The sequence below is a fragment of the Anarrhichthys ocellatus genome, unplaced genomic scaffold, assembly GCF_004355925.1.
Source record: "Anarrhichthys ocellatus isolate YVR2014 unplaced genomic scaffold, GSC_Weel_1.0 scaffold1310, whole genome shotgun sequence".
NCBI classification, from domain to species: domain Eukaryota; kingdom Metazoa; phylum Chordata; class Actinopteri; order Perciformes; family Anarhichadidae; genus Anarrhichthys; species Anarrhichthys ocellatus.
The window spans coordinates 1-12465 of NW_022281284.1; the positions used below are offsets into that span (position 1 = coordinate 1).

General features: G+C 38.3%; 1 protein-coding gene across 1 annotated transcript; it reads left to right on the forward strand.

Annotated features, from left to right (window-relative positions):
• Window positions 1-113: 113 nt before the first annotated feature.
• tmprss15 (transmembrane serine protease 15) lies at window positions 114-12420 on the forward strand (the record flags this gene model as incomplete). Its single annotated transcript, XM_031839129.1, has 29 exons — window positions 114-142; window positions 692-811; window positions 899-1017; window positions 2405-2472; window positions 2634-2776; window positions 2851-2895; window positions 3024-3053; window positions 4546-4575; window positions 5063-5182; window positions 5298-5406; window positions 5500-5609; window positions 5751-5891; window positions 5996-6151; window positions 6265-6370; window positions 6635-6779; window positions 6860-7001; window positions 7299-7388; window positions 7562-7687; window positions 7802-7945; window positions 8027-8137; window positions 8221-8344; window positions 8543-8638; window positions 8947-8996; window positions 9092-9163; window positions 9248-9392; window positions 10559-10740; window positions 10976-11071; window positions 12024-12163; window positions 12358-12420. Coding segments are annotated over exons 2-29 (3015 nt in total), but the record flags the coding sequence as incomplete, so codon positions are not given.
• Between the last annotated feature and the right edge of the window lie 45 nt (window positions 12421-12465).

The window sequence follows — 12465 nt, forward strand, 5'->3', positions numbered from 1 at the left end:
TATATATAGTATAATGAGGGCCGACCTGTCAGGTGAGTTTAGGGGCGGAGCCTCATGAAGTAGATTACCTGATGACAGGTTTACTGCTGCTGGACTTCACACTCTGATAAAGAAGAAACACAACAGGAAGTAGTTCATGAAGGTAAAGCTTGTTAATGTCACATTATTCATGTTTAAAGATTTCATAAGTTATTGTGATTTAAAAGATAAAGTTAACGGATTAATTTATTAACTGAGTTATTTAATAATTTATAATTTATACATTTAAATACACACGTTATATATTATAGTCAATACTTTATTCATATAATTATTATTAACCTAATATCCTTGTGTTTTAATATTCTAAATAATATGAGTTTTTATTTGTTGTTGCAGTATTTTAAAGGTTTTATATTTTGCAGTATTAACAGTGTCAGCAGTTCTTCTCTGACTGTCTAACATTGTTAATGATTATCATTATTATCGTCATTATTATCTGCTGTATTGATTATGAGCCATTAGTCATCTTCAGCTCAATAAAAGACGATCAGTCATTAATAGGTGAACTAAGTCTGCAGCAGGAGACACAGGTGAGTCTGATTCTTCATGTTAACAAGAAGCTGAAGATTGATTGATTGCTATATTGATTGATTGATATATTGATTGATATATTGATTGATTGATATATTGATTGATTGATTGATTACAGTTGTCAGTATGAAGCGAGCTCTGTCGTCTCTGGAGTTTCTCCTCTCCATCGTGTCTTTACTTCTTCTCACCTGTTGTGTCGGACTGATTGTAGTTTCATGGATCAGCCTGGAGACTGAAGGTAAACATGGTTTTAATAATCTTTAATAACCGATCAGGTGTCAGAGGATATTACTGATCACTGTGTTGCTGCTGTTTGTGTGTTGAGGTGAACCAACAGTGCTCAGCGGTCGGATGTCGATCATAGAAGGAGCTGTTTTCTCTGAAGAGCTGAAGAACTCCAGCAGTCTGCAGTTTAAATCTTTGGCTTACGACATCCAACAGCTGGTGAGATCATGGGCTTTTATTTTGAAAATAACAGGTAGGTTTAACATCAAGCAACTGCTTACATCATCAGCTTTTATTGTGAAAGACAGCAAAGGGAGAGGGTTAGTATTGATCAGTGTATGCATGTGTAATAATTTGACATTAATAAATACACATTAAGTACATGCTGAGTATAGCCAAGTACACAATAGGTTAGACAATATGAAATACACACTAAAAAGTACACATTAAATGTAGACACTATAAAATACACACTAAATATAGACACAATATAGTACACCTTAAGTGTAGACACTAGGAAGTACACATTAAGTATATATACTATAAAGTACCCACCAAAATAGGCAGTCTAAAGTACACACTAATTATACACACTGTAGAGCAGAGGTCTTCAACAGGGGGTCTGCGAAATTTTTGGATGATTAGACAATTGTTTTTCTTTTTTTTTTTTATATATATTTTTTCCAAACATGAATGTGCCCATTATTGTAATAGTTCAGTATTGTATGCAAGATAACAGGTATGTTTATGCATGGCAGTGGCACTAATAGGCCATCACTCATTTTCATTTCCACATTCATGTTTAAAATGAAAACATCAGTTTGAATAGCTTGTATGATGATTATCATGCAATTGACAGACAATGTTGATATTGGTATCAGCTGACAAGGTGTGTTTATAGATGTCAGTGGCACGGCCTCCATACTCACTGTACCTTGCACATGTTTAAAATAAAGACATGAATATATGGACCTATGTATTATTTGAATAGCTTAATATTGAATGCACAATAAAGAGGTATGTTTGTACATGGTACTAGGCCCAGTTTAATATAAAACACATTTTTATACAATATATATAGTCGGGGGTCCCTGCTCCATCTCTCTATCAGTTTGGGGGTCCTTGGCCTAAAAAACGTTGAAGACCCCTGCTGTACTATAGAGTACACACTAAATATAGAAAATAGAAAGGACACACTAAGTAGAGACACTATAAAGTACACAATAGGTATAAACACTAGAAAGTACACACAAAGTATATACACTATTAAGTATGCACCAATACATACACTATAAAGTACACACCAAGTATATACACTATAAAGTACACACTAAGTAGAGACACTATAAAGTACACACCAATTTAGACATTATGAAGAACAGCTACTTAGACTCAGAGGTATGAGTTTATTCACATTTAAATCTGTGGTAGTATAATAGTATTATAGTGTCGGCCATAGAGGTCACCGGTGTTTAGCTTTAACAGGTAACTGTGTTAACTGATGACGTCAGGTGTCAGTGACATCAGGTGTGAATGATGTCATAATCTGTCTTTGAGTTCTTTGTTAAGTCACCTGATGTCAGTCTGTTTTCTGATTGGTCGTCAGGTATCGGAGGCGTTCGGTCACAGTGACATCAGACTGGAGTTCAAGTCGTGTCACGTTTTATACTTCAGGTCAGATATTTATATATATTATATATATATATATATAGGTATTTATATTTATATTCATACAGGCAAACAGATGATGATTCTGACAGATGAAATCAAATTAAAGTTTGGATAAATGTATTGATCAGTTGATGTTTCAATCTTTATTGATTGTTTCTCCTCAGCCGGGGCAGTGTGGTGGTGAACTTTGATGTTTGGTTCAATCAGCTGATCGATGTGAAGGAGACAGAGCAGCAGCTGGGGGCGGGGCTTCAGGAGGGCGGGGATAAAGGATTGGTGATCGACAGAAACAGCATTCATATCACAGGTGAGTGTGAGGTCATTGTGAGGTCAGATTAGATCATATTATAAGTTTTTTTTGACTCATATTTGTTCCTTCAGAGAAACAAGACGAGACAGCTGCTCCGACAACTGTCTCACCACCTGGTGAGAAAATCTATTTAAACTTTCTTTAAACTCTATTTAAACTCTATCAAATTGTATTGAAATTGTTTTTAAAAAATGTACTAACTCTATTAAAATTATCTTCATAATAATCTTGAAACTTTTAACAGCTGCTCCTACAAGCATTACAACTACAACAGGTGAGAAAATCAATTTAAAATCTTTAAACTCTATTTAAACTCTATAGATTTACTTTCAATGTCTCTTTGAACTAACTTTAAATGTCTCTTTGAACTAACTTTAAATGTCTCTTTGAACTAACTTTAAATGTCTCTTTGAACTAACTTTAAATGTCTCTTTGAACTAACTTTCAATGTCTCTTTGAACTAACTTTAAATGTCTCTTTAAACTAACTTTAAATGTCTCTTTAAACTAATTTTCAATGTCTCTGAACTAATTTTCAATGTCTCTGAACTAACTTTAAATGTCTCTGAACTAACTTTCAATGTCTCTTTGAACTAACTTTCAATGTCTCTTTGAACTAACTTTCAATGTCTCTTTGAACTAACTTTCAATGTCTCTTTGAACTAACTTTAAATGTCTCTTTMAAMTAACTTTAAATGTSTCTTTSAACTAACTTTMAWTGTCTCTGAACTAACTTYAAATGTCTCTTTSAACTAACTTTAAATGTCTCTTTAAACTATCTTTCATTGTCTCTGAACTAACTTTMAATSTCTCTTTGAACTAACTTTAAATSTCTCTTTGAACTAACTTTMAATSTCTCTTTGAACTAACTTYAAATGTCTCTTTGAACTAACTTMAAAYGTCTCTTTKRAACTAACTTTCAATGTCTCTTTGAACTAACTTTMAATGTCTCTTTRAACTAACTTTAAATGTCTCTTTGAACTAACTTCAAATGTCTCTTTGACCTAACTTTAAATGTCTCTTTGACCTAACTTTCAATGTCTCTTTGACCTAACTTTAAATGTCTCTTTAAACTAACTTTCAATGTCTCTTTGAACTAACTTTCAATGTCTCTTTGAACTAATTTTAAATGTCTCTTTGAACTAATTTTAAATGTCTCTTTGAACTAATTTTAAATGTCTCTTTGAACTAATTTTAAATCTCTCTTTGAACTAACTTTAAATGTGTCTTGAAACTAACTTGAACTTTGAACTTACATTAAACTCTCTTCAAATTATTTTAAGACTTTAAATTAAATTCCCTTCAATGTCCCTCTAAAGGTTCTTCAAACTCTTTAAACTTTCTTTGGACTAGATTTGAACTCCTAACAACTTTACCTGAACTTGCTTTGCTCTCTAATGAAATTATGTTAGAACTCTTTTTAAATTATGTTGGTCCTGTATTTAAGCTCCTTTAAACCCTCTTTAAACTTTTGTGAACTTTGTTTCTTTGAACTTTTTAAAAATATAATTAAATCATTTAACAACAGTTGCTCCAACGAGCATCTTACCTACAACAGGTGAGAAAATATCTTTGAACTCTCTTTAAACTTTCTTTGGACTCTATTTTAACTTTACCTGGAGTTTCTTTGATCTCTATTAAAACGATGTTAGAACTATTTTTTAATTATGTTGGTTTTAAGCTCCCTTTAAGGCCTCTTTAAACTTTTCGTTAAAATTTCTTTGACCTCTATTTAAAATATTTAAATAATCTTGAAACGTTTAACAGCTGCTCCGACAAGCGTCTCACCTACAACAGGTGAGAAAATCTATTTAAACTCTTTGAACTCTATTTAAACTCTCGACAGACTAACTTTAAATGTCTCTTTTTACTCTCTCTAAACTTTCTTTCAAGTATTTTTAAATTCTCTTTGAATTACCTTTAATGTCTCTGAAGTTTCTTTAAACTTCAAAGTTTTTTTTAAACTTCACTTATAACCAGAACACAAACTGTTCTGTCAAAGATCTTCTATTCATGACCAAGATCACAATCAGGAAAATCTGATTTCTTTGAATCAAACATATAAGTTAGTTATTTTATATTGTTTAGATTTTATTATATGGGTCTACTCTTAACATTTATATTTTTCTTGTTTTATTGATGACTTTGATTTGAAAGAAAAAAGATTAATATCAATACATTTGTGAAATTACATTAATTCTAAATGTTGTAATGAGATGAGTTTCATTGTATTTTCTGGTATGAAGTCTGTTTTCTAATATACGTGTTTTATTAAACTTCTCAGTAAAGTGTCCTCCTCACCAGACGTCATGTGACGATCGATCAACGTGTGTTCTGATCGATCAGCTCTGTGACGGAGTCCATGACTGTGATGATGACTCTGATGAAGACGCAGCTCGCTGTGGTCAGTGATGAAGATGATGATGATATAAATATATACAGTATATACAGTATATATATAAAACCTAGTTTGTATAAAAGGTTAGTTTATTAAGTTATCAAAATGTATCTATCTATAGTGACGGCGTGTGACGGACAGTTCGTTCTGAGCGATCTGATTGGTTCCTTCAGTTCATCAGACGTCTCAGAAACGTACAAAAACAACAGCTTTTGTCGCTGGATCGTCAGGTAAAACATGAGATCACACACACACACCTACACACACACTGCACAGACTTTCACAATAAAAGCGGGTTGTTGACAGTAAAACAATGTTTTCAGAGTCGATCCAGGGTTTTCTGTTCAGATCAACTTCCACCATTTTGAAACAGAAGAAAATATCGACGTTCTGAAACTTTATGAAAACATCGGCGCAGAGAAATATCTGACAGGTAAACACACATATACATACACATACACATACACATACACACACACACACACTCACACACACAAACACAGAGGACAACAGTGTGTGTGTTTATGGATCAGTTTTTACAACCTGACCACACATCTTCTCATATGATTGACAGCTGAGCTCTCAGGCTCCGCCCCTCTTGGGACCGTATGGTTGCTGACCGACCAATCAACGGTGGAGTTTATCTCTGATGACTTTAACAATCTGTCAGGGTTCAACGCCACCTACAGAGCAGCCAACCTCTCTGACCTCTCCAGTAACATTTTATTATTATTATATTTAATATGTATAACTGTAAAGTGTGGTACTGTACCTGAGCTGTGTGTGTGTGTGTGTGTGTGTGTGTGTGTGTGTGTTCAGACGAGGAGAAGCTGACCTGTACCTTTGAGCAGGGCATGTGTTTCTGGAGGCAGCAGCAGGACTATGATGATGATGGAGACTGGATTCGAACCAGCGGCTCCACATTCCCTCCACTAAGCGGCCCAAGTGTCGACCACACGCTGAGTAATGGCTCAGGTGAGTCTTTATAATGATGTCATCAAACAATATATTTATATGTTGTTGTTGTTGTTGTTGTTGTTGTTTGTAGCAGCATCAGTAGTTTTGATGGTGTTGTGTGTCTGGTTCAGGTTTCTACGTGGTCACTCCTCTGAGTCCCGGCCAATGGCTGAAGAGCTTCAGGATCCACAGCCTCCCTCTGACTCCTCCCACTCAGCCACTGTGTCTGAGCTTTTGGTAAACAACAGCAACATAAACTAATTATAATAATTTGTCGGATCAATTAGAAGTTCATGAGATATTTTCACCAGTTCTGTCTCTGTGCTATAATGCACTCTAAATCCTGAAAGTCCCCAAATAAACTATTGTGTAGAAAGTCACAAAACTGATTGTACGAAAACAACAGAACAATTAACAAGTTAACATAAAAAAACAGACAAAAAGTAAACGAGCCAGAAAAGAAAGAAGTTATTTAAACAATAAATGAACACCTGTCCTCAGGTACCACATGTTTGGTGAAGACGTCCACCGTCTCAGAGTCTTTCTGTCTCAACCTGCTATTTCAGTGGTGTTCCAAAGAGACGGGAACTATGGAGACAACTGGAACTACGGCCAGGTGACCCTGAACCTGACAAAAGAGACCACGGTCAGTGACGTCAAACAGGAAGTGATCGTTAGTCAGCTGATCAATAATCACTCAATCAGTTTGACCTCTGACCTCTGCAGGTGGTGTTTGAAGGGCTGAAGAAAGGAGGGGTGAGGAATGATATCGCTCTGGATGACATCACACTGACGTCTGAGCCCTGTGGCTCCGCCCCCCCAGAACCAACCAATGTGCCTCCTCCAGCAACCCCTCCCCCTATACCAGGTAAGACACACACCACGGCCCTATACAGGTAAGACACAGACCACGCCCCTATACCAGGTAAGATACAGACCACGTCCATATACCAGGTAAGACACAGACCACACCCCTATACAGGTAGGAAAGAGCCTCGATCAAAAAAAAAAAACGTGGATCCAGAGACACTCTACGTTGTGCTTAAAGAATATCAATACAATGAAACTACAACACAGACGATCAATTTGACAAAATGGTCCAGAATGTGAGCGTATGAAGAACATGATTGAACGTGATTGATTCCCTCTGCTCTGATTGGTCCAGCTGACTGTGGAGGACCCTTTGACATTTGGGAGCCAAACTCCACCTTCAGCTCGCCAAATTACCCACAATCCTATGGAAACGAGGCTCAGTGTGAGTACACTTTAAACGTTGTACTACTTCTTACATGTACTAATACCTGTACTTTTACTAATAACTTATAATACTTGACTTATATCTCTGTACTGATCTTCACTGGTTGTAACAAAGAAAAATTGATGTTTTCAAACTCGCCTCACCTTACCCATGATCCTTTGCTGCTGCAGGTGTGTGGACTCTACATGCAGGTGAGGGTCGAAACATCCAGCTCCACTTCCTTGACTTTGATGTCGAAGCGACCTATGACATCGTAGAGGTGCGAGATGGGGCGGGGCCAAACTCCAATTTACTTGGTGAGGTTATGTTTTACCCATAATCCTTTTCAGCTTCCTCCTCCCCAGGTGTGTGTGTGTGTATACAGGTGACTGTTCTGCTTCAGGTAACAATGTACAGGTAACTTGTTCTAGCTGTCCTCACTGGCAGCGCCGGCCCCGCCCACGAGTTGTTCTCATCGACCAATCAGATGACAGTCTGGTTCTTTACGGACGAATCAGATCACGGCCGAGGATTCAGAGCCAACTTCACCTCAGGGATCAACCTGGGGTCACCAGGTGAGCTCAGGGTCACATGTCTGTGTTATTGATTATTATATTATTATTATTGTTTATTGATCGTTGATTGTTTGTGATCAGCTGCGTGCGCAGTCGGTCAGTTCAGGTGTCAGACAGGAAGTTGTATCGATGGCAACGGTCTATGTGACGGCGAGGTCGACTGTCCCGATGCCTCCGATGAGGGCGACTGTGGTAAGTCGATCAATTAATTCACCTTAATGTTTATTATCACAATACAGGTGTGTTAGACAATTACGTGTGTCTGTGTGTTTCAGTTGTGTTGCAGGTGAACAGTTCCAGCCGTCTTCAGTTTCAACTTGTTTCCTTGCTGCTCACCGTGTGTGCTGACACCTGGAACTCTAACCTGTCTGTTTTCACCTGTCAGTACCTGGGATACAGGTAACTCTCACCTGTCTGTCTTCACCTGTCAGTACCTGGGATACAGGTAACTCTCACCTGTCTGACTTCACCTGTCAGTACCTGGGATACAGGTAACTCTCACCTGTCTGACTTCACCTGTCAGTACCTGGGATACAGGTAACTCTCTAGTGGGTCAAAGAAAAGACTCAGATCTATCTGTTGTTCCTGACACTGCAGGTCGGGGAAAACCACACTGCTGCCGGCTCGGCCACAAGATTCACCGTTTACAGCCATCACGCTCACCAGTAACGGGACACTGAATACCAGTATCAGGTACTGAAGACCAGATCTGGACCTTAACTACAATAGAACTAGAACTTAAACTAGAACCAGAACCAGAATCACAACTAGAATATCAACCAGATAGCAATGGAACCCTAAGGCAAATAACTAAAACTACAACTACAACCAGAACTACAACTAGAAGTAGAACAACAACAACAACTACAACTACAACTAACCAAAACGAGACCTCAGGAATGAATTACAACCAGATCCAGAATAAGATGCAGGAAGTGAAGTCGAGTCATAAGACCTGAGTTTATCCAATAGAAGATAATGAGTGATTGTTGTTTTTACAGTGAAACCTGCGTCAGTGAAGAAGTGATTTCTCTGAACTGTGACAACCAACGTGAGTACACTGATAAACACTAAAGTTAAGTCATCTTAAGGCTGTTTCAGGTGAAACTAACTTTTTTTATAAGGATTGACTCTGTGTTGTTTTAGCTTGTGGTACTCGTTATGTCACTAATGAGACGAAGGAGATGGACCAATCAGCAGAGAGGAAACCCGGTGAAGGTAACAGACTCCTATCAGTTAGAATCTGACCTCCTCTGGTTGGTCGGATCATGACTGTAGTTTGTGTTTGTTGATACCTGTCAGGTGACGTCAGAGTGGTCGGGGGGGTCGACGCTGTGAAGGGGGCGTGGCCATGGATAGTCTCTCTGCAGTGGAAGGGGGGTCACGTGTGTGGAGCTTCACTGATTGATCGAGACTGGCTGCTGACCGCTGCACATTGTGTTTACGGGTGAGAGAACAATACTTTATTAATTTATATAAATAATAAAAATATATATATTATATATTTATTAGTACTAGGCTAGTTAACACATTATTATCGCATTTGTGGGCACACCATGAGAAAAAGACTTCTCTGATCTAAATATGTGCAAACTAAGATGCTTGGAGAGCAAACGTTAGATAACAGTGCATTTTCAAACCATGTCAGTGGGCATTAGTATAAATGATCTGTCCAGAGCTTCTTCATGACAATCAGGTTAAACGTTACAATGAATCCTTCACACAACAATCTAAAGTTACAGAAGAACTTAAAATGAAAACAGTGTTAAATTAAAGTGTTCAAGTAACAGCAAATGGCACTACTGTTTTGTTAACTTTCATGTAAGTCCAAATACAATCAGCAGGACACTGCAGGGAGTTGAACCCCATCCCAGTAAACTGACAGTCTGTTATGTTACAAACACTGAAGCACATTCACACACATTCATTTTCTTAATGATCTTAACAGGCTTATATTTATGATTGTATCGGAGGTACACTCAAAACATTTTAGGCTGAAGACCTGGCAACATGATCTTGCTACGCTGCTGGTCTACGCAGGAAATATCATCTAACTCGTGCACGCAGAGTGACATGGTCACAGAAATGCACGGCCGCATCAACCAGAGACATGCCAGTACCCTCGACGCGCGTGAAGTTGCGAGGGCCCGATCAATGCTGCTTGCAGCTTTAATTTAAATTATTTTTTTAGAGTTTTTAAAGTGTTTTGTTTGTAATATGTATAATAAGCATCATTTAGTTATCGCTACTGAGAATTTAACAAACATAAAAACATGACGTAGATAGGTTTGCAGTTTTCAAGAAGTATATTTAAATATCATCTCTTACACACATGAAGATAAAGTTGTGAACACCGGCTGAATATCTATGATCAGAATCATTATAACTGTGTTATAACTGCTGCTGTGTAAAGGGAATACTGCTGTTTTGATTATATTTTCATGTATTTTATGAATGCTACACATTTAAGTAAAACCTGAAACTGAAGCTTAAAGTTCTACTTAAATGAAAAAAGTAACTGATGACAAATTAAGTCTTATTTTCACCTTGAATGTAAATAAACACATTTTACTTTTTTATTTTTCTATTTTCTGTCCATGTTTTGTTCCACAGGAAGAACGTCCATCTTGATTCGTGGTCGGCTGTTTTCGGTCTTCACTCTCAAAGTGACAGAAACTCTTTAGAGGTTCAGACCCGACGAGTCGATCGGATCGTCTTCAACAGAAAATACAACAGACGAACCAAACAGGCCGACATCGTCATGATGCACCTGGATGAACCAATCAGCTTCACTCGTCAGTAACAACACGAATAAATTTATATATTAACAACCAATCAGCTTCACTCGTCAGTAACAACACGAATAAATTTATATATTAACAACCAATCAGCTTCACTCGTCAGTAACAACACTAATTCAATAATAATATAAGCATAATAATAATATAATTATACAAATAAAAATAATATCATAATGATACAATAATAAATTAATATAATATTAATAATAATAATAATAATGTTTTACAGAGCTCATCCAGCCGCTCTGTTTACCTGCTGAAGGTCAGGACTTCACAGCTGGAACCAGATGTTTGATCGCTGGATGGGGTCGAGACGCTGAGCAAGGTTATTATAAAATACTATAAATAATACACACTATGTATACTCTTCTATACTATATACACTACACATACTACACATGCTTTATATACTATACATATTACACATAGTATCTTTAATCTACTACTATATAGTAGTAGAGTATATATAGTATGTGTACCATAGATACTCCACACACTATACAGTAAATACAATTACAGGATACATACTATATATAGTATATATACTATACATACTATACTATATATAGTATAAATACTACATACTACATATACAGTCTCTCCTGTCTGTCTCTCTCTCCACCTGTCTGTCTCCCTCACCACCTGTCTGTCTCTCTCTCCACCTGTCTGTTTCTCTCACCACCTGTCTGTCTCCCTGTCCACCTGTCTGTCTCCCTGTCCACCTGTCTGTATCCCTCTCCACCTGTCTGTTTCTCTCTCCACCTGTCTGTCTCCCTCACCACCTGTCTGTCTCCCTGTCCACCTGTCTGTTTCTCTCACCACCTGTCTGTTTCTCTCACCACCTGTCTGTCTCTCTCCACCTGTCTGTATCCCTCTCCACCTGTCTGTTTCTCTCTCCACCTGTCTGTATCCCTCTCCACCTGTCTGTTTCTCTCTCCACCTGTCTGTTTCTCTCTCCACCTGTCTGTCTCCCTCACCACCTGTCTGTCTCCCTGTCCACCTGTCTGTTTCTCTCTCCACCTGTCTGTCTCTCTCCACCTGTCTGTATCCCTCTCCACCTGTCTGTTTCTCTCTCCACCTGTCTGTCTCTCTCACCACCTGTCTGTCTCCCTGTCCACCTGTCTGTCTCCCTCTCCACCTGTCTGTTTCTCTCTCCACCTGTCTGTCTCTCTCTCCACCTGTCTGTTTCTCTCACCACCTGTCTGTCTCCCTGTCCACCTGTCTGTTTATCTCTCCACCTGTCTGTTTCTCCCTCTCCACCTGTCTGTCTCTCTCAGGTTCTCTCCTAGATGTTCTCCAGGAGGCTGAGGTTCCTCTGCTGGTTCAGGATCAGTGTCAGCTTCAGTTACCTGAGTACAACATCACCTCCAGCATGCTGTGTGCCGGGTACCTGGAGGGGGGGGTGGACTCCTGTCAGGTAACCTAGACCACCTGGACTCACCTGGGCCACCTAGACCTAAACCTAGACCTAGAACCACCACCTAGACAGTCATGGTTATCTGGTTCCCTGAACGGTTCTACTCTGAAGTTACCTTACTGATCCTGCTTCCTGGTCCTGGTGTATTGTTTATTGTTGTTTTTGTTAATATAGTTTGAACATGTTTTTTTCAGGGCGACTCTGGAGGTCCATTGATGTGTCTGGATAACGGATACAGGACTCTTATTGGTCAGTCACACACACACACACACACACACACACACACACACACACACACACAC